This window comes from Rhamphochromis sp. 'chilingali', assembly GCF_963969265.1.
Source record: "Rhamphochromis sp. 'chilingali' genome assembly, chromosome: 11".
NCBI lineage: Eukaryota > Metazoa > Chordata > Actinopteri > Cichliformes > Cichlidae > Rhamphochromis > Rhamphochromis sp. 'chilingali'.
In genome coordinates, this window is record NC_137938.1 from 20,743,850 (window position 1) to 20,767,112 (window position 23,263).

Here is a 23,263-nt window from a genome sequence, read left to right on the forward strand (position 1 = left end):
GAGTTCTGAGGATAGTGGATGATGTATGTACCTTCCACATGGCTAATGTCAGGATGGCCAGGACCAGCAGCCCCAGCAATATGGCCAAGATGATGACCCAGAGTGGAACAGCGAATGATACATCAGGAGTCCCCCATAACACCAGAGTCCCCATCTGCAGGGAAAAAAAACTGTCTATAAATTTTTCCTTATTTCTCGAAGCTTGGCATAAAGACTCATTTTTATTGCTTTTTATCATACCGCGCTTCTGTGCTGAGGCAGCGTGGCGGGTTGGATGCGATAAGGCATCGATGTGACCGCAAAGGACACGGTAGAGTTGAGAATGTAGGGGTCATTACGCCGCTTTAAGATAAAAAAGTTATTATTTTAAAGGTGGCGTGTTACATATCAGACCTTCCTGCTGAGTGAGTTGAGCGATTAAAGTAAAACAAAAAGTTAACACAAAAAAATCAACTGACCTGCAGGAAAGTGTGCGCCCAGAGTCGCGATCGGATCTTTACCACAGCACTCTGCCCGCGATCCAACCGGCCGACCACACACATTATCTTCAGACAGGAGACATTAGTGCAGTTCTGCATAAGGAGAGGGTTGGTGGAGGGAGAAGAAATATATCAAACACCTGTGAATGGCTAATGAACATTTGGCTTAGTTTGTTTTCTTTAGAGACTTTACAGTTGGCTCACCAAGGTTTTATTGCTGTAATCCTGAGCGGTGCTGATAGATCGTTTGTGGCGGTGAGGAGGACTGCTGGTGTTCCTCAGGAAGCCCAGTAATTCTGGTGTGTCCTGGAGAGTGGAGATCTGAAACAAACAGGGAAATGTTATCAATGCTTATTGTTCAAGCAAGTAAAAATGATCATTTTACATTTGAAAGAAAAGAAAATTTGATATATGATTCTCCAACTGGTCCCGGCAGATGGCTGTCCCTTCCTGAGCCTGGTTCTGCTGGAGGTTTCTTCCTGTTAAAAGGGAGTTTTTTCTTCCCACACTCACCAAAGCACTTACTCACGGGGTGCCATATGATTGTTAGGATTTTCTCTGTTTTGTCTGTATTATTGTACGGTCTTTGCCTTACAATATAAAGCGCCTTGAGGCAACTTGGCGCTACATAACTAAAATTGTCTGCCTTTTTGTATGAAAGGTACCTTGTAAATTAACTTGCCCTGTCTGTTTCAGTGCTTACAGTTTATAGTGCCAATTTAATCGTACTCTAACATGTGTTAGTGTATTCTGTCAGTCCAGACACCTTATTAAAACTCGTTGTTTCACTGCGGCCTTTTTTAGGATTTTCTAAGATGTTTTAGAAGACATAATAATATTACGCAAAACCTCCAGCAGAGGAATAAAAAAAGCAAAATGTTAAGAAATCTCATCGCTGATCTTTTGAAGGGTTGAAAACGATTTAATTTCCTGGTCATACCATGAAGCTGAGAACAGCGAAAAGCAGACACGAGCGAACAACCTGAGACTCTTGAAGTCACAACTCTGAGATTACAGATAAAGAGCCAGAATGGTTTCTCCTCTAGGTGTTTGTCTTCACTGTATAATTACATTTAAACATTTTAAAAACTGGACCAGTTGTGCAGGACATGAAACTACTATGACTCTTACATCAGCTAAGAAAGCAAAGGATAGCAACAACATGTATGTCTTTATCTTCCTGCAGCTCAGTGATTAGCATCTCTGCCCCAGAGATGGCACTCAGAAAACAAGCCACAGATGCACGGATAACTGATTTACCGACTGTAAGTAACACGGATGTTGAGACGCCAATTACATAGAAGGAATTTGGAGAACATTATGTGAATCTCTTTGCTTGTGCGATCTTGGTATAACACTTCGCAGTCAGGTGAAAGAAGTAACTACTGTAATCAGTCTCCTCAGAGGATCTGACACATGCTGCTGTTTTCATAGATGATTACACATTCACATTTTCAAATAACTCCATGTTTTCTTTTCCAATTATCCTACGCGTGATATCATAGATACTGGAAATGATTCCAGCTCTCATTTCTGCTTGTAAACATAACAATCCATCTTACTTGTATGGAGCCTATTGGGGGAAAAAAACACACAAAGAACACAAGAATAACGGCAATAAGAGTGAATGGCATAAATGGTGCCATTAAGGGATAGAAAAAGATATAACTAATGGTATGAATAAAAAAATGTACCTAAGCCGGTTTGTATGAGTAGGTGCTGTAAATGATCAGTTAGAAATGCACAATGTGCAAACAGACTCATTCTTATTAAAAGCAAAACACCCACATGTCATTCTTGAGATTGTTTTTTGGCTGCATACTTGTATTGCGCACTGTATATTTCATGTTACCTCTAAACCATGCGGGTTAAGGCTGGTGTTTGTCCGGCAGCTCACTGGTCCGTCAGTTTTAATCTCCATGGCATACAGCAGGTTCTCATCGCGGAAGCGAGACGGCCAGCCAACGTGAAGCTCAGCCTCCCCGATGCTGCTGGGACCGGAGTTATGGAGCTGCGGGTGAGAGCGAGGCGGTAGAAAAAACAGCGAGACTTGTCAGTATTCTCCGGCCTCGGTCTCAAGCGGCCAAAGCTCTAATCAGGTTATCATAACTGTGGGATGATGAAACGGGCCACCTGTGTTTTCATAATAATGAAGATAATACTAATGCAGCCTCGAGTCTCTCGGGATTGAAATACAAGACAAGTAAAACCTACACCATCACCAGCTTCATCATTCCATATCTAATTTAGGATGACTGAATTATGAGCTTAAATGAACCATCAATTCAATAAACCCTCTTTTGTACTCGCCCCTTTCTTTGTCTATTGCTCTCTCACACACACACACACATATATATATATATATATATGTCCTCACATATGCACACGGTCATTAACACTGAAGCAAGTCATCCAAACAGGACATGATCCTGTTGCTGCAGGGCAGGAATTCTGCAAGAGGAAAAGAAAAAAAACCCTCTGTCCTCTCTAACTAGAAGCAGCTGCCCACTGGGAAAAGTACGGCAAATGAAAATCATTATCAGCTGCGGGACAGACCAGACACCGCAGCGCTCCGGTTCAATGAAGCTGCCATCTATTTAAAATAAAAAGAAATCACATGTATAGGAGACAGATGCACGTATGCACATGCCCCTATTGTTAAGTGTCGCCGGCCTGTCTGCCACCCCCCCCACGATCCTGTTTGACCTTGTTTTTCCTCTTAATAATTATTATTTATTACACTATGACCCCAGTTAAGAATGTTTGCATCCATGCTCCCTGCTCGCCTTGTTTTCTCGTTGCTCCTGGTTCCCGCTGTCTTGCTTTTTCCTGCCTTTGCAGCAGTAATTGCTCTTCAGCTGGAGACCTTCGATCAGCCAGAGTTTAATTCTTTATAGAGCTACTGGTTTTACTGTGTCCTTCATCTTGCAGAGCCCCTACCCTTTGATGTGGCCTAATACACAAGTTTCCACACCTATTTTCCGCTCTTTTCATCCAAGACGAGACTTTCTGAACAGCACGATAAACACAAAATAGCTCACCTTTCCATTTCTCAATCTCTTCATCTACAAATTCATCCCGTTCATTTCCTCACAGCTGATTAGACTGCCCAGCTGTGTTTCAGTGTAAGGGAGGGAATTTACCTCATAGATGTGTGTGACTTGTGGTCCAACATCATCCTCTTTAATGGGCTTCTCTTTCGGTTCCCAGTTTGGGAATGGCAGCACCACCTGAGAGGGATGAGACACCCTGGAAAGAAGAGGGAAGAGAAACAGTGTGGTGATAATAATGCATGTACACATGGATAGGTTTGGACTTTTTCTAAGTGCATTTGCACATATAAATCCTGATTTAATACTTTTCAGTTTTTATTAGAAATATTGTGTTTAAAGGCAACAGGAACTTTCTAAATTTGTATTTTTCTTATTTCTAAATATGACAAAAACAGACCATTTAAAATATCCCTGACAATGCTGCCTGATTATACAGTGCAGCACCAATACTAACTACCTTAGTTTTAACATATACTCACTGGCCACTTCATTAGGTTCACTTGTTCAACAGCTTGTTAGCACAAATATCTAAACAGGCAACCCCACATGTGCTGCAATTCAGCACATTTAGACATGCAGACATAGCCAAGTCGATTCGGTGAAGCTGAAACTAAGGATCAGGAGATTTATGCAACTTTGAATGTGGCATGTTTGTTGGTGCCAGATTTTCCCACACAACCATCTCTAAGGTTACAGAGAAAGGTCCAAAATGAGAAAACATCCAGTGAGCTTTGCTGATGTCAAAGGTCAGAAAACAGCCAGACTCCTTGAAGCTGATAGGAAGGCAACAGTAACTCAAATAACCACTTGTGGCAACCAAGCTTTGCACAAGAGCATCTTTGAATGCACATGAACCTTGAACCACAAGACCACACCAGGTCCCACTCCTGTCTACAATTCGCGTAGACTCACCAAAATTGGATAAAAGAAGACTGGAAAAGTGTTGTCTGGTCTTATGAGTTTCGATTTCTGCTGCAACACTCAGATGGTGGAGTCAGAATTCGTTGTAAACAATTTAAAAATTTAGATCCATCCTGAATTGTTGTGGTTTGGGCTACTAGTGGTGCTGGTGTAATAGTGTGGAGGATATTTTCTTGGCACACTTTTGGCCCTGTAGTACTGAGTAAACACAGTACTACAGCCTGTATTTTATGATCACAATGTACCCATCTTCTGTTGGCTGCTTCCAGCAGGATAACACACCGTCATAAAGCTCAAATCATGTCAGATGGTTTCTTGAAGTTGACAATGAGCTCATTGTACTCAAATGGCCGACACAGTCACCAAATCTCAATCCAACAGAGCACCTCTGGGATTTGGTGGAACGGGAGATTCCCATCACGGATGTGCAGCTAACAAATCTGCAGCAACTATGTGATCCTATCGAGTTAATATGGACGAAAACCTCTGAGGGATGTTTCCAGCACTTTGTTGAATCCATGCCATAAAGAATTAGAGCAGCTTTGGAGGCAAAGATGTACCTAATGAAGTGGCATTGTTAGTGCAGTTATATATATATATATATATATATATATATATATATATATATATATATATGAAATAGTAAAATGTTTGAAGATTTTTCTGGTGTGGAATTGTCAGTACTGTGGGCTATAATTGCCTCTTGATGATGACATTCTGATAATTTCATGGTAGTCTAAGCTAAGTGGGCAAAAATGTTTACATTCCCCACTGTGGGCATAATGTTTGCAGCTAAGTGGACATAACTGAGCCAGTTTAGCAAACAGCAGCTCTCCATGATGAGCTTAATTAAAATATCTTACTTAATTCCAGGATTAAAGTAGACATCGCATCAGACTGAAGCAAACACCACCCCCACTAATAACAGAGAATTAAAATGTGAATTGCTAAATTTTAAATGTTCATCTGAGCAGGGACATTTTTACAGTGCAAACATAGGAGCATGCCCTCGTCTTGCTTATACCAGGTCCCGCTGTGTTTGTGTGTACGGCTGACCACACCCAAACAACAACAAGTAAGGCTCCAAGCTTTGAAGTGTGTGTGTGTGTGTGTGTGTGTGTGTGGTGTGTGCGCTTGTGTGCATCAGCAGGCATACGGGAATCCATGAACATGCCAGCGGCTCCAAGGTTTTCCATGTGCACGTGATTAGCTTAGATTTATGACTAGAGATGTGTTTTTATGCTCTTTGTTTCTATCTGCAGATGAACAGGGAGCACAAATTCAAGCATTTTAATAATATCCTACAATAAAAATAAAGAAGTTTAGCCTGAAACAAGATTGTCATATTAACAAATTATCTTTAGGATAATTAGAATAATGCTTTGTTTCAAGGCAACAAAGCATTCGGCGACCGTGTCTCAGAGACTTAAGCAATGGTTGACTCACCCACGTAAATCAAGCTGAGCTTGGGCGGTGACAGACAGATTCAAACTGACCAGGTTGCTGTCGGAGTTATCTTTGTTGGAGCTGTGGAGACATTCATACGGTTAAAATAAAAGAACTATAAAAAGAACAAACTGATTTTATTATTTCCAGTGAGGCTTTGATACAGTGCAAACAGAACCAAAACTCAAGATGAACTCATAATAAAGCCGGATTTTCAGGTTCAGATGACTCTGACAAGAATTCCCCTAGCAGGGGGATTGCAAAAGTCAAACTGCATCTAGCGATGTGAGATATTGAAAATAACGCTATTAAGCACACAGTGGGCATCTTGTGTAGAGCTTGTCTCCTGTCTGGAGCTCCTCGGGGCCATCTGTATTTTTCTGCGTCTGCGGTTAGTTTCATCAAACCACAGACAGCAACATGATCGGGACAGACACGAAACGTATTTACATGGATCAGATGAAACACAAACAGCTCTTTGTGCGTGTATGAAAGAGACAGAGACAGTGACGATGGTTGGGGGGGGGGGGGGGGGGGGTTGAGCATGACTGCTGGTGGGTGTGTCACCTGTGGATCTGTAGTTCAAAGCTGATTTTTGGTCCAGCATCTTCTAGCCTTTGGACTGAAAACCTCAAGCCAACAGACAGCTGGTGAGGGCAGGAGCATGTAAAAAAACACACAAAAAACAGGGAGAACTGATCAAAAACATGACAGAAAGAATGGGTGTTGGGGCAGGGGCTGTTAAAGAAAGATGACAGAGAAATAAAATCCATCTGTACATAAAAAGTCACATTAACTAGATCAGTTTCTGGGTTCTCAAAGGCAGATTATCAAAGTTGTGTGTGTTGATAGCGCGCGAGATTCTTAAATCAGAAAAAAGCCAGACTACAGACACACAGACACATAAAAGCCACAGTTAGGTTTCTTGTGTCTCCTCAGTTTAAATTCTCTGGACTAACTCGAAACACATGCAGGAATTAGTTCATCATCGACGGCATGGCAGCGTGTGCATGTGTGTGCACGGGTATGTGAGTTCTGCTGAACAACAGGTCAAGCACATGGATCAGAGAGGAAAATGACAGCATGCAGACGTGCACTTCAAGAGGGAGACCTGGGGGAGGAGAGGGGGAGTGATGGTGGAGTGTGGGACTACAAAGTCAAGTTATCTTTATGGATACACATGTGAGAGATGAGCAAGGCAGAGAAGCTCTACAGAGACAGGCACCAAGTGAGAACAAACCATTTGGAGAGAAGTCATCACTTTTACCTCCCGTTTCAGAGAGGGTGAAGCTTAAAATTTGTCTTTAGGGCACCTGGAACTCTGTGGTTGAAAGCTGGGAGTTAATGTTTGCAGTACTGTCCTTCAGTCGCTGTGGACAGCTTGAATTTAGGTCGGTTAGAAAATGGGTTGTGCTTTCATGGTGCAGAAAATCTTCAAAACATCCGCCTAAACCTTCTCAAAGCAATGCATCTTTGTTATATTCTCTGCCTTACGTCAGCGCACTGTGTATTCCAAAAACTGCAGCTTGGCTAAAATACTCGGCTCCTGTGTTTGGCAGCCACAACGCTTCGCGCAGTGTGTTTAGCTCATAATTTAACAGAACAATGATTCTTTGGAACGACAGAGTGAGAAGTGGTTTATGCCAATGAAGTGGTTTAAAGGGTTTTCCGCTGACAATGTAATACTTCTTGTCAGCATCACAAGGTGGTTACTATTATTAAAATTTCAACTGACCACAGCGACCATGTTTAAAGACGGATGAAAGTGCAAACTTTGAGCAACCAGCTGGAGGATTAAAAGTGATTTCAAATCAAGATCATGGATCACGTTGAACTCACACTCCTCTCTTTTTCCCTGCACACCTGACTCTAAACTACACTACCTGAACAAAAGTACACATTACTACTCATCATTGCTACAAGAGCTGCTTGGTTACATACCATGAAGCTCCCGGCTCACATTTTGTGTGCTGATGTTAACGTCAGAGGTTTGGAGCTGTTACTGAGTCAGCAGAAAGTTGGTGATTTTTACACACTGTGCGCCGCAGCACTAGGAAACCTCAGTTTGTAACTTTACGTGGTCTGCCACTTTGGGGTTGAGTTGCTGTGGTTCCTAAATGGTTCCACTTTGCAATAACAATTCAATTCAATTTCATTTTATTTATATAGCGCCAAATCACAACAACAGTTGCCTCAAGGCGCTTTATATTGCACAGTAGATCGTACAATAATAGATACAGAGAAAAATCCAACAATCATATGACCCCCTATGAGCAAGCACTTTGGCAACAGTGGGAAGGAAAAACTCCCTTTTAACAGGAAGCAACCTCCGGCAGAACCAGGCTCAGGGAGGGGCGGGGCCATCTGCTGCGACCGGTTGGGGTGAGAGAAAGAAGACAGGATAAAGACATGCAGTGGAAGAAAGACAGAGATTAATAACAGATATGATTCAATGCAGAGAGGTCTGTTAACACATAGTGAGTGAGGAAGGTGACTGGAAAGGGAAAAACTCAATGCATCATGGGAATCCCCCGACAGCCTACGTCTATTGCAGCACAACTAAGGGAGGATTCATTCACCACATAAAACCACTTACAGATGATCATGGAATATCTAGGAGGGACGAAATCTCATGTACTGACGCGTTTGAACAGTCACATCCCATTACAGCATCATGCTTGATTTCAGTGTGCTCTTTAGAACGAGCCACTCTTTCAAAATGTTTGCAAACCGACTGCATGGCTAGATGTTTTTGTACAACTGTGGCAATGAGACTGAAAACACCTGAATTAAGAGATTAAGACTTCTGTGTGTTTGTTTGAAAAACAAATGTATTTATTCAAATGTGGAACTGGCGACTTCTTTTCCAAATGGTGGAACAAACCGAGAAGCTGCAGAAACTCTACTTTGGAAAAGAAAAAGAGCCACAGTGTCAGAGTAGTCACAAAAAAAGATGAAGCAAGAGAGCAACAGAAACTAAAAGTAGTGCAAAAGAAGAGGGAACCACTAAAGTGAAATGTAAGATTCAGATTTCTTCCTTTGCCTTATATATGTGAGCAACAAAAGCGGTTAGCTGAATACATCTGGGTGTTTTAAACCTGAAATCAGTCTGGATTCAACGGTGCTAGGGTGGGGAGAGTTTTTTTATTGCCATTATAAATAAAATCTGTATTTCTGATGTGATGTGGCTAGAACTGATACTTATGTTAGATCACTTTGTGGTTTGGAAACTGTGTGCAGCCATTACTCATTCCATTAATGCTCTCCAGTAGCCTCCAGCTACTATAAATATGATATGTGTATAACTGCATTTCTCCTATAACAAAAATTTGCAATCAATTAATTTAGTATTTTTCATTTATATTTTGCTGGAATCAGTAATTTAAGCACTGCAATTTTGTGAAACACTAACAAAAAACACATCTTCAAAGTAGGACTCCACTGATTGATAAATGACTGAAACTAAGATTCTGACCAGTAGAGGAAGAATGATGACAGAGATGCAGGCAGGCAGATGAATGCAAATACCAAAGCCAAAAAAACTGCTTCCCTTCAGGCGTGTACCCTTAACTCATCGCTCTGTTCATGCAGCAGAGGGTTGACCACCAGTGATGAGAACTATTTAGCTGCACAATACAACCAGAATCTGTACGGGGGACATGGAGGTATGTTCTGCATCAGCTCATGGATTCCTGAACGTTCAATGGGGCAAGCGCAGAGTTCAATATGGGAAACATCTGGATAGCTGGAGAGCTGCGCATGCACACACACACACACACACACACACACACACACACACACACACACACACACACACACACACACACACACACACACACACACACGTGTATGCATGCCTTGTCCTTTTACACGCTCTTGTTATGCTCTCCTCCCCCAACAGTGAAACATGACCGCATAATTGATTTATCAGAATGCTATGTGTCACCTCCAAAGAGCAAATGCACCTCTCTGCCAGCCTTGACGCCTTTAAAAAAACAACAAAAGCCCACATTCACACACATGTCATGCTTTGTAGCACATCTCTGTGTATCTGAGTGGTAGAATTTCATGTAACATGGGACCGCTCTTTACTTTACAAAGCCTTGGCTTCCTGCATGTGTCAGCCACGCACGACCTAAATGGATTATTACTACACATGCACGCTTGGACTGAATGCAAAGCCTAGCCCTGTGAATCAGACTGTGTGGAATGGAGGTCAAGGTGAACATCAGCAATCACTGGAAAGCATCAATCAGGGCGAATTAAACCTGAGGCCTAACAGTTGCGCCTTCTTAGCGTGGGTGTTTGCGTTTGTGTGTGTGTTTGCGCTTACGTGCGAGAACTCACCTCCGTCTCGGCCACCATCGGGTTCCCGAGGTCACACACCACCATCCTGGACTCATTGATCAACTTGTACTCACAGTTTAACTGAGAGAGAGACTAGAGGAGATCCAAGGTACGGAAAGACAGTAAGAGTGGGACAAGAACAGTGAATGAAAGTGACAAATAGAGAGCAGTGAGAGTCAAGTGGTGAGCGAAAAGACAAAGGGAGGCAAGTATAACACCATCAAAGGGGGATGGGAGTGAGAAGGGTGAAAAAGAGAAGGAGAGAGGCAGGGGGGGAGGACAGGAGAGGAAGAGTGATGAATGCTCTGACAGTAACAATGTCATCAATCAAACAGCCCCATTACACACTCATTAGCGCACACACGTGCAAACACACACACACGCAGACGTAAACACACATATGCACACAGAAGTTGACCCTATCCATTTCCGTGGTCACTAATGCAGCTTGTAAATCATAATAGGGGCTTTTGAGCTGTTGCCAGTAGAGCATACCCGGCTGATAGCCTTGCCTTAATCATGTCTAACAAACACAAACCACAAAGACACAACAGGATGCGATGCCGGACTGTAACTGAAGCCTCAAATAGCCCACTTCCCAGTTTTTGAACTTGGCTTCAATGATGATGAGACAACAGTTTTGGTCTTATCTATTTTCAGCATCCACCCTTCTGGCCCTTAACATTAAACTGGGATAATTGATGTCAGACAAATCTGTGTGCAATGTGTGTAAAAGAGTGTGCGTGAGTATTTACCTCCACCCTGCGCTCTACTCCGATGTAGTCAGCTTCAGGCGGTAGCAATGCGTAGAGCTCTGTCTCGTAGGCTCCCTCTCCTCGGTTCACCGCAGTGATGGTCAACATGACCAGGTTGTCATCTGCAATCACCACCTCTGTGCGGTCCCTGTGTTTGTGCGTTTTATTGCAGGAAGAGAAAAAAGCAGAGGCAGGAAATAAAGCACTTTGCTGTAATTAAATATAAAAAAACAAATGTGTTTTTTTCCCCTGTAAATTCTAGTTAATAATTTTCGGGACTGGACATGTGCAATCTCATCAGCTGCAAAGAATGCAGTACCTCCGACCCCAACAATAACCCCACCAGCACACGCGTGTGTGTGTTAATCAGTCAGTAAATGCTGACAGGATGTTTGCATAATGCTGACATGGAGATATCGAACAGCTGGAAGCACTGTGGAGAATAGGTTAATTCACATATGCAACATGCACACGAGCACACTCACAAACACACGCTCCGTGGTAAACGGGGCCATAATGTGAGCAACTTTAGTGTAAACTTGGCGCATTGTGTGAGGAATAACAGACACAGTTGCTTTGGTTTCGCTGTGTGTGCGTGGGTGCCTGCGTTTGGCTGTCTGAAGTGTTGGGTGTTTAGAAGTTCAGGTCAAAGGGTGCCGCCGCGTCTTACATGCTGGCAGAGAGCTGGAGGTCCGGGATACAAATATTGTCGTCGCCGCAGTCGAGGAGGATGTAAGCCTGAGAGGAAGAGGGGCACAAAGAGAGGAGTGAGATGAGGACACGGAAGGATGCAGGTGCTCTATATATATAACATATACACATTCACACAGGCCTTTGGTTTGTTGTGTTGCTGCCTGATTTGGGCAGAGATCTGACTTCTGTCTCTCTGCGGCTACTATGATAGTCCTCGGTTTGTTGCTGTTTTGTTTTATTACGACACTTAACGTCCAAAAATTTAAGGAAGTGTAACTGAGCGAGCTAATTTTAATGGAAACAATAAAATAAATCCTTCTTATTAAAAACGATAAACAATATGGGCAGTGCTCCTCTTTTCACCATGACCTCATATGATCCATGTTTCCAGTGAACATAGTTCAGTGCTGAAAAGCTTCTTAATGTTTATATTAACTCAATTCACACATGGGAGCGCAACCAAACGAGTGCATATTCTTCCATCATAACAAGTCTGAAAATGGCCTAGAGCTGGATCGTAGCGTACATCAGGGCCTTTCTTAGTTTTTTGCTATTTTTATTAAGTAAATATACTGCTCCAAACTCTAGATTATAACAGTTTCATCTGCAAAGGTAAACTGCGCTGTCCCATCCCGGGAAATGATAGACTCCAAGTTGATTTTAGGTGAATCAGATGGTTTATATTTGGGAGTCAGTCTTTTTGTGTCCAAGACAAGCATTTTAAATCAAGCAATGACTGAATAAAATATGATCTCAGGTCGATTCTGGATCTCTTTTGGGCTTAGCGAAGTTGAGTTAGTTCAATTTTTACAGCCCAGTGTCACAAATCACAAATTTGTTCCATAGGTCTTCAACAACCTAAAGCCTCCTTTCTTCTGATAAAGAAAAGCTCCCCCAAAGAATCCATTAAACAGGGCCAACTAAGGAGAAATCCTTCTTTGATGTGCCATGTACACTGTACTGTACAGCATTATGTGTTTATATGTACATACAACATGTATGCTTACATGCTCTTGGAGGAAGGTGCTGCTGTAGTGGTTAAGGACAGGTGGAAGACTTTGGTCAAGAGTAGCTGGAGCCAGGCTGTAGTTGAGAGCGAGTGAGATGGGGCTCAGCTTGTCCCTGAACTCATCCTCCTCCTGGAATAAAGTGTGAATGAGAATGAGAGAAACGTGCTGTCAGTCATTCACAACCTCACTTACAAAGCTCATTAACTATTTCTTGTATGTGTGTTCGTGTGCACGGTTTGATTTTCTCACTCTGAGGTAAATTGTGTAGCTCAGGCATGCACGTGGGCGACTGTGACCCAGCCTCAGGAGTCCCATGCGCTGAGGCTGCTCGGTGTCCAAGAAAAGCACTCTCTTCACTCCACCCCTGGAGCCTTTGAGCCAATCGAGCTGCAGCTCCGCTCTCAGGTCTGCACAGAAGATAATAATAAATAAGTAGAGATTAAATTTGAGTTAACAGGTAGACGATTCAGCCAATCCGACACTACTTAACTGTTGAACCTAAAGCGGAGATGTCAAACTCATTTGACATCACGGGCCACATTCAGCCCACTTTGATCTTAAGTAGGGCAAAGCAGTGAAAGACATTTAACTAAATATTTAATTCCTGAAAATTTCTTATTGTAAGTAAAAGAACTGCAACTTCAACAGTGGGTGTTTTCTTTATAATAAATAAATAAAATTACAGGAAAAAATCTGTTAGCAGATTGCCCAGGGTGCCCTGTACAAAGAGAACATACAGTTTTTATTAATTCATATTTTTCCACTGTGGACTGAAGTCTTTGTTGGGCCTTATGTTTCACAGCCATGCTCTAAAGGGTCTGGGTTCGATGTGACTTTCCATTAGATATGGGATAAAGTCCTATTTGCATTTGCGTGTTTGTGTGTCTTCTATCTCATCTATTGCTCCTCACACCCACCTTTGTTCTCCACTCTGATTGGTGTATAAGAGCAGAAGATTCCCAGCAGGAAACTCTAATAATGATACAGTATGTACAGCAGAGCCGATTTCAGCTACTGCACAGCTGCTTACCTACAGAGCTGGGGATGCCCACACCACTCACGGCTGCACAAACATCCACTTTGAGGCTACGAGAAAGGAAAATTGGAAAAAGAGACAAGAGGTAACAAATTTGAGTCTCACATGTGTTCCGATGGTAGTTCTAGTTAATTTGTGTGTAAGAGAACGCAAACTGGTGCACACTACTGGAAATGTCAGGGTTTTTTTTTTTTAAGGGATTTCCCAAGTGCTGTTAAAGAGAAAGGATTTTTTTAACATGGCTTTTCCAAAGATCCTAGCTAGAAGTTTCATTTTAATTTAATTTTTATTATTTATTCATTTATTTGCTGCATGTGTTCTCCACACATTCTCATGACATTTGTATAAATGTTAAAAAAAAATCAGAATGACTAAAAAAAAACAACAACCCACAAACAAGGCACTTCTTCCTTCCTGCACTCCACGGGGCACGGGGAATTACCACAGTGCCCCCTGCCCATTAGACACACAGATATGGGAGACTGGGAAACACTTCTGCATTTCCTCAATTTATGTGGGTATTACCCTATGTGCAAGTGTTTTTTCTGAGCGTGCATGTGCGTTATCGCCACTTTAATCAAGGACAGGAACTCTCACACAGGAAGGCCTGTGCTGTTAATAACCACTAATCTGGGGAAGCTTGTGGATGCAATGCTCCTCTTACACTGACGACTCAGCAAGTGTGAGCCAGTGTGAGGGAATTACAGTGCTTCATGTGATCATTATTTCTTTGGTTTCAGTTCACCAACACTAACAAGCAGAATGCAGCTGTTGCAGATTCCTGTGTTTGCTAATAATTAGGTTCCCAATTAGATGACACAATGATGATGAGCTGGTTTTTCTTCAAGTGTGATGCAGATGTTAGTTTGTGTGTGTGTGTATGACAAAGTGCAGGTTCTCTTTTGTTAAAAAATGCTCCCCTGAGTCATTATAACCTCTTCAGGTAGTTTCACACGTAGTAAATATGTGTTGCATGTGTGCGGTGTTCAAGGGTATGCTCGAGTGTGATGTTAATAAGCACTGTGTGCCAAACTTAAGTGCACGCAACACAGAAATGACCCCTAGTTTACTGCCGACAGCCCCGGCTCTTTATTTAGCTGTTACTGTATAGAACTTTCCTCCTCTAGCCTTAAATAAGTCACAAAATAGTTGAAATTAACTGATATTCTGCATCAGAGCTGCTTCTGAGGTTGCACAGTGTCGGAAACCCACCTCCCCCAGACCATTATGACATACAATTGGAGAGGGGGGGGGGTTAATGGTTTCTGTTGTCGGCCCCCCTCTTTTTTATGAGTGTTTCTCTTGACCCTGGCCTTGAGTGTAGCCATTTGGTTCATATATAAACACTTACATTTCCAAGACGACTGGATAACATGTTGCGCAGTTCTTTTCTAAAATAACAGGCCCTAAAACTTGCTACAGACCAGTCGCCTTTTTCTCTTTCCTCTACTTCTTCATCCTCTTCTCCCAGCGCCAGTTTGTGCCGCATCTTAACCACTACATTGAAATCAGAGAGCTGAGCATGAGATTTTCTGAAAAAATAATTACCAGCTAATCTTTAAAAGGGCTGTTTAAGCTTGGGACAAATTGTTTTTGGCCTCACAAACAAGCTATGAACAGAACATGCCGTTGCCTCTTGGGTTCATAGGGAAAACATGTCAAGGCTCAGTCACACCAGAGTAAAAATAGGATCACATCCTCTTTGTGTCTAGGAAAATCGGTGGCTGTCCGGTGATCGCACCGAATGTTTTTGCTATCACAGGCCGATTGCAAGTAGCTGCAGCCAACACTTTTGATTGCAAGGCAATTACAGACGTCACAAAGTGAGATGTCACTATTTGTGGGAGGATTTCAGAATTTCTGTTTCAAATTTGTGAGGTTCTGTCCATATATGAATTTCTGTTTAATGTGAATTTCTGTGTCTGTAGATGGCAAAGATCTGCGATAAACAGCAACAGATTCATCACATTGACTATTATCAAAAACAGACTACGTGTGATTTCCAACTGGACCCCATTCCAGTTGGAAATCATTCCATGTGTAAATAATCATTCTGTACATTCGATAATCTTTAATCCTACAACTGTTTACAACTTGCATAGTTCCCATTTCTGTATAGCTGTATATCCCAGATTCTGTAAAGTTATTTATTTCATATTCTGTATAGTTTTTCATATTTATATCCTGTCCATATCCTGTACATAGCTTGTACTCACTACAGCCTGTACATACTTATAGTTATAGAATATTCACAACATACTTCATACCGTGTACATTATAACATACCATAATAGACCCATTTCTGTAATATACTCACATATCTATATTATTGCTAATATATATTGTAATATATCTATATCACTAAAGCACTTCTGGATGGATGCAAACTGCATTTCGTTGCCCTGTACCTGTGCATGTGCAATGACAATAAAGTTGAATTCTATTCTATTCTATTCTATTCTATTCTATTCTATTCTATTCTATTCTATTCTATTCAGTTGCAGACTGAGAGCAGACTTCACCTTATGGCTGACTGTGAGTGGTCACAGATCTGGTAACCACCATCGAAGCAACCATTGGAAAGGCGATGAATGAGTTTGCACAAAGTCACAATCATTTTGTCATTGTTTTCCCTCGTGTGAGCGTAACATCAACAAAGATTTCCCCACTTACCACCAAAGAAGTGAGTGGGTTTCCTTTTAAATTTTGCCTTTTCGTCTCCTCTAACTGATCTGTCAAGCTAAGAGAACCCACAGTTAAAAAGCTCATTTCCCTCACATTTAAAAACTGGATAAGAAAATACTGGTTGAACGTCTCTAACCTCTTCCAAGTAACAACAACCTAATCAAGGAAGCTGGAAATGACAAATAAAGAACAAGCATCTTATTTAAAAAACATGTAAACATAATCGACGTATGCTTTAATTTCAGTTCCTGTTGTGCAAGAACCTGTTTCATCTAAAGCTACCATGTCTGTTTGTATTTGAGGGGGGAAAAGTACAAATGTTTTATTCTTTTGATCCTGGAGCAGACAGAATATTTTAGAAGACAGTGGAAGCACTTCAGACAAACACTCAGTGTTGTTGTACCACCTTCAGAGTCAAAGACCGCTGGGTAATTATTTTTTAGGAAATCAGATACTTAACTATGTGACTGAAATGTAATGGAGATGTATGAAGCACAGGCTGGAGATTTCACCCTTTATGCTCCTTTCTAGTTCAAATTGCAGGGAAATGTCTCTGAAACACAAGAGACTCAAACAGCCTTTAATTCTATTGCTGCTGTTTGAATCACTGCGTGTTTGCATATGTCCAAAGTCCTATTTGATTCCATACCTTGGACCATAATTTTATAGCGGTTTATTTAAATAGGCTGAGTTTTGTTTTGACAATACTCCACAGTATAAGGCTCTATGTCAATCCAGCCCAAACCCCTTTCTTTTTTCTCTCACTGCCAATATTCACACACCACTACGCAGACACCGCGATGGCATAAAGCCGAGCCCACTTCTCCGTCCAAACAGTCCTACAGCAGTTCCTGTCCCAAAAAGTCAGGACCAACAATAGACTGAAGCGAAGCCGCAGGAGCCTTTAGACTGGCTCCCCTCAACTAAACTCACCCCCAGACCGTTCAAAGCCAGCGTGCTCACCCCCACCAACAATAATATAATCAAAACAGAATTATGCCGTTTCAGATTAATTGCAGAGCCCCGTAAATCTGAGGTTCCGGGTCATATGAGTGGGCTTTTTCAGTGGGCTGCTGTGTTATTGCAGCAGAGACACTGACAAACGGACTTTGGCCGATGGCAGACATCTAGAGCGCAGAGGTGAAATATTTGTCAGTGAGGGTGTAATTTGTAAAATGGGAAACTTTATACTGCACAGCATATTAGGATACAGTACGAGCAGGATTGTTTCTTTTACAGATCTGAGGTTCAGAGCAGCAGTGGGCCTCATTAGTCTTATGTTTGCTTAAGACTTTGATCCCTTTAACTTTCATTCACCTGCACATGCACTCACACATCTGCGCACACACAAACACACGCAAGGTCCGTTTTTCCAAACTGCGAAATAATTTACAACTGACCAAAGGCGTTAACGCTGGAAAAGTGTCTAATTTAGGTACTAAGAGCTGTCACTCTTCATTTTTAACTCGACCGTAGGTGCGGATTCGACCGCCTTTTTCTCACCATGCCATGCCAAACGGAAGCGGCAGAGTGACCCAGCTGGAAAAAATTACAACAAACTGTAGACTGTGGTGACGAGCTAGAGAAACATCTCACAAAACAAAAGGAAATCAACGTTTTATTCTGTGGGAAAGGATTCGCCTGTTTAATTGCAAAATGTGCAGCAGAGTCAGAATATAGATTTCTGTAATGATGCACATTCTTTTATTGTACTCTTGTAGATTTCTGTTTTTCTTTGATTTTGTTTATTTAACCTTGAAAAAAAATCTGACTGAGATCAAAATCTCTTTTTCAAGAGGGACCCTGCCAAGAGTGCTGCATGAAAACATTGGTACAACAATAAATATCCAGTTAAGATGTATAAATAGGTCCGTTTCCAAAAGTCAGATTGAAAGTAAACAATGGCAGTGAAATTAGAAGTGGATGAAGGAGGTTTTTGACTAACCTCCTTCAAGCTCAAGGAGTCAGCATCTGGTCAGAGTAGTACTGGTTTCAAAAAATGTGTAACGTTTATGTCTATCGGTAAGGAGAGGGCAGCTGAAGAAGTTAATATACTGGTGCTTTCAATCACAGTTAATACACTGCCTGGCCAAAAAACAAAGGTCACCACCTGGATTTAACTAAACCAACAGGTAAGAGCCTTCTATTGGATAATTACTGCAGTGATTAAAACATTTCGGCTGGCAACTAAACGGCCAACCACCTTCAAATTAGAAATGTAGATGGAAAAAATCTTGACTGTGATCAGGGATCATTTATGCTGGGAAAATCAGACTGTAAAGAAATCAACAGTAGAACGTTCATGTTTAACAGTGAAGGTAAAAACATTTCCACATGCACAATGTAAAGACGGCTCATGGAGTTTGGGACTAAACAGCTGTGTAGCCTTAAGAAAAACACTTATCAGTAATGTTAATTTAAAAAAAGTTTCAATGTGCCAGGAAGCATAAAGATTGGACTCTGGAGCAATGGAAAAAGGAGTCCAGATTTACCCTGTTCCAGAGTGATGGGTGCACCGGGGTAGGAAGAGAGATGGAGTGATACACCCATCACGCCTGAGGCCAGATTTACTAACACTGGATTTTGTCAAAAAATCCAGTGTTAGTAAAAAAAAGAAAGAAAAAAAAACAAACAAATAAAAAAGAAACTGCATAACTTTTGTAACCACACCTATGAGCACTATTCAGGGATTGTGTTCACACACAACTTTGCCCCGTCTAGTGCCTGTCATACAAGCCTGTGGGGCAGTGGAGTCAGTTTAACTATCTGAATATACAGACTCATCGGGTTTTTCCATCAACAGATTCTTCTTCCCTGATGGCAGGGCCACATCTGTATATGATAATGCCGAGATTCATCAGGCTCAGGTTGTGAAAGAGTGGAGAATATTATTGTAACAGTGCAGAAGCTTATCGAGACGATGCCATCGTGAATGCGTGCCGTCATCACCTGAAGGTGGTCCATCAAAATATGAATGTGTGACTTTACTTTGACCAGGCTATGTTATATTAATACATGGTTATGAATCGGAGAGACTGTAATTACCAGGTAACCATGATATTCATCTGAGGCAGGTGACACTGTCGGTCGTCGGGATTAAGGATTTTGGGGGTCAGGATCATTTCAGCTTCCACAGATACCACAGCTTGTGACCTGCACATACACAAACAAACAGATGCATACCTGTAACACGATCCAAAATCCCCAAACTTGGGAGTCTTGCACATTTTTTTGTGTTTACCTGTACACTGACACCTTGCCCACGCCAAAAGCCCCCACGATCAGATCTGCGTAGTGAGAGAGCAGCAGAGAGCTTCAAAGAATGCCACAGATGGGACTGATTTCAAGGTCTCCAGCAATCTTCATCAGACACAGACTTCTCAAATCAACTACACACAAATCAGCTACACACACACGCAGACTGTCATATAGAATTGATATTCTGATATCGTGTTGCTTTGCCTTTCACACATGACCCTCTTCAGACTAAATTCACAAACAGCGTTTGCACGACTGTGTCATGCGTGTGCTTTCCCTGTGTGTTTGTGCTGTCAGACAGGGACCCCACGCTGCATTCCAGGGCCATTAGAAAGCTCACAATCACATTTCGCTAAACAGCAACATTTCCCAACAGCCCGCGTAGCAACGACTCCTAATTGCAAGCAGCACCAGATTTCATCTATATGTGATTTTTATTTGTTTTCATGGGATTTGTGATGAACACACACTTTTAATTGGCTCTCAAAGTTTAAAATGGAGCCGGTATTTAATGGCTGCGGTCGGGGGACACATACCAATGAAAGCCGCACGCCGACACGGACTCACATATACACACACACACACACACACGAGAGCTGATTAAAACAATGTGAAACTGAAGAGAGGCACTTAATGGATGCAAGCCACCGCTGCCAGATGCAGCAGAAACCTAAGCCGTGTGATGTTGAGAGAGACTGCACAGCGAGAGGCCACGGGGGCTACAGCAAATGACTATTTTCATTATTAATTAATCTCTTATTATTCTTATGATTAGTTTATTAATGTTGGGCCTTTAAATAATTTAGTCTCCATGGTTGGGTATAAGGGCAAAAGTTCAAATCTCCACGGTGGAAAAATTGCAGCATCTCAGATTCCATCTAGAATTTCTTTGATATATCATAACAAAACTGTAAAGACAAACAGCGAGAGACACTTAATCAGTTTTGTGCTGATAGCATCATTAATCAGCTGACTATTTCAGCACTAATATCAACTACCAGCCCCTTCGTGTTGTGGTAACCTGCTGCATGAGGACAACGGATGGAAGCAAGTGGAAGTGTAGTCTTGTAACCCTCGCTTGTCATTTGCTGTGCCACTCCTCTCCTGTGTATTTAAGAAGAAAGGGACTAATTGAATCTGAGTGAGGCACATCTGTTTCTGCCTTTGGCTGCAGTCGCAGAGTCCCCCTGACACCGCAGCATTAAACATTTAGGCCTTGTCTCTTTTCTCCTGGGGTGTGCTATGTCACTATGTAAGTGTGTGTGTGTTATACTAAAAATGCTACAATGAGGACGGATGTGAAGATGTTGGTATTTTGGAGTTTGGGAACGGAGGGGGAAAAGCAGAAGAAGGTGAGGTGTAGACAGAAAAGGATGATGTTTGGCTTTTAAATCACAATCTGTGAAAGCCATCAGAAGAAGGTGTGTTTTTTAGCAGAAACAGAGAAGGAGGTGAGAGGGAGAGCCCATCCAACTGTAGCAGTTATGTAACCTGGAAAATGTAACTCCACTCATGTCATCAGCTGGCTGTTTTATTTTAATGCTTGCATTTGCTAAAAAAGACGCATGACATGAGGCTTATTTGAGGATAGGGTGACTTCAGGGTTAAGAGTTTAAGTTTGCACATGGCTTCATCCGGAGCTAAATCAACCAACGGCCTACTTTCCTTTTCCATGTCATTTCCATTTCCGTATACACAGGAAAGCTTGCCCACCACTGTTGATTTGAGGTTGGTGTGTGTGTACAGAGACCCACTGAGCCATAGCCACACACGAGCAGGCTGCATCACTCAACGAGGGCATCTCTAGGTGCAGGTATGATTTCGGTAATTGAGCTGCTAGCTGATGGTGTCCATCCTGGGCTATGAAAACACAACCTCCATCCAGAGTTTAGACAGACTGTCAAGCTGTCAGTGGATGTATGCCCTGAAAGCTGCGGGGGATCGGACACGATGATGAAATGCCAAAGATCAGTGGCTCTCAGTGGAAAAAGAGGTAGTTTTTCAGAGAGAGGTTTTCCTCATTCTTGGATTCATGTGTGGTGTTTTAGGACAATTCAATAAATTGCCAGCCATTACACACATTTGAAACACTATTTTTACACCACAGAGCAGGATAATTGCCTGGATTATTTCTAGATTGCATAGTATGGCAGGTTTTGTTTAAATTGCACCTATTACACACTTAGTGCTTTTATTTATTTTGTCATATATACCCAGTGCTGAGAGGTGGTTTATATTAAACACGTCAGAGATAGTAATCCCGGTGTGCCAAAAGCTCAGATTACTCTAAATGCTCTGTTTCAGGCAGTTTTTGCTACTTTCTAGGCTCCGTGAGGTGTCACTGAGAGGTTAAATCCTTAATACGGTGATCTCAGGCACTGACGCGCCACCCACCTGCTGTTCAAAAATCCCTGAGAGGGGCAGCCAATCAGAGGAAAGTTACTTAGAAGGAAGGTTAACCTGTGCTAGACTGAGTGGCTGTACCAAGGCCCTGTATCATGCATGAAATGAGAATAAAAATGGGCGCCAAATATTAGAGTTGATTTGGAGGCCTTTAATCAATTTTGCACTTTCCAACCAAATAAACACGAATCAAAAAGTCTTTCAGCGAGAGCGACTGTCGGGTAAACATTGTGGGTTTTTGGCCTTTAACCTGTTAAATGAAACCAAAATTGCATTTGAAGGCAATGTGATACACAACTGACCCCGGCCGTTTTGCACAAAATCAGATATGTCTGTGATTTAATGAAGCTTGATTTGAAGCAGTGAGCTGTGTGTGTTATTTTGATCCCTGTACCGCCTGCTTTTTCAGGTTTTGTCCTATCTACCTTTCGTTTAGTTCCACGCTGCTTGATCTGAAATCCAAAGACAAATATCTGAAATGATTCTTAAAGATAAAAATCCATAAAACTGGAGCACAGTCATCATCCATCTTCCTGTGGTCGACTAATGACATTTAATCACAATGAGAGCGCATGGCAGCTGTAGCAGGCCTCCCAGACGCCTTTGCAGTCCTCTCATAATGCTGATCAAACGTCTCAGGCTCCTTTGAACAGTGTGACTTTACTAGCCTGCCAACGACACACCGTGTGCGTGTGTGTGTGCCTCACTTCCGTCAGCAAGCTCTCTAATGACAGACGACACGAGCCCTGCACGTCTGTGTGCGCGCGTGTTTATACGTTTGTGTGTGTGTTGGCAGAAAGCTGTGCCACCCATGAGTTTCTTCTCTGCGTGCTCCTCCCAAAGGGCCTCCGCCAGTTTTAACCTGTAACTCCTGTGTGTGTATTTATTGTACACTGTTTTTAATTCTGATCTCTGATTTGCAGTGGGTCTGCGCAGGTCTAACTATGACCTGGAGCCTGGCCCGTGCTCAACATACACTCTGCTAGCTGCCAGTGAAACTGATCACAAGCCATGCATGTGAACTTGCGCGTTATTATTTCCCTTTGTATCCTGTTTGTGGAATGAAGAAATCTGTTATTGCAGCAGAATGAAAAGGGAAACCGCCAAAGAGGGAGTAGGAGGGGGCAAAGACAAAAGGTGAAACTAAACAAATTCTCATTTTCAGCCCAATCTGTGG

The 23,263-nt window shown here is 42.1% G+C and overlaps 1 protein-coding gene across 1 annotated transcript in view; it reads right to left on the reverse strand.

The window, feature by feature from the left end:
* Positions 1-23,263, reverse strand: part of itga8 (integrin, alpha 8) — a 43,745-nt gene that overhangs the window by 2,189 nt on the left and 18,293 nt on the right. Inside the window, exons 14-29 of the mRNA XM_080897318.1 lie at positions 19,667-19,712; positions 19,471-19,578; positions 13,735-13,790; positions 12,954-13,111; positions 12,702-12,833; positions 11,672-11,739; positions 11,002-11,149; positions 10,247-10,339; positions 6,467-6,546; positions 5,900-5,980; positions 3,623-3,728; positions 2,332-2,490; positions 684-800; positions 459-572; positions 241-342; positions 32-154 (exon numbers count right to left, since the gene is read on the reverse strand). Of these exons, the coding sequence (XP_080753444.1) occupies positions 32-154; positions 241-342; positions 459-572; positions 684-800; positions 2,332-2,490; positions 3,623-3,728; positions 5,900-5,980; positions 6,467-6,546; positions 10,247-10,339; positions 11,002-11,149; positions 11,672-11,739; positions 12,702-12,833; positions 12,954-13,111; positions 13,735-13,790; positions 19,471-19,578; positions 19,667-19,712 (1,691 nt within the window). The remainder of the gene's footprint in view (positions 1-31; positions 155-240; positions 343-458; positions 573-683; positions 801-2,331; positions 2,491-3,622; positions 3,729-5,899; positions 5,981-6,466; positions 6,547-10,246; positions 10,340-11,001; positions 11,150-11,671; positions 11,740-12,701; positions 12,834-12,953; positions 13,112-13,734; positions 13,791-19,470; positions 19,579-19,666; positions 19,713-23,263) is intronic.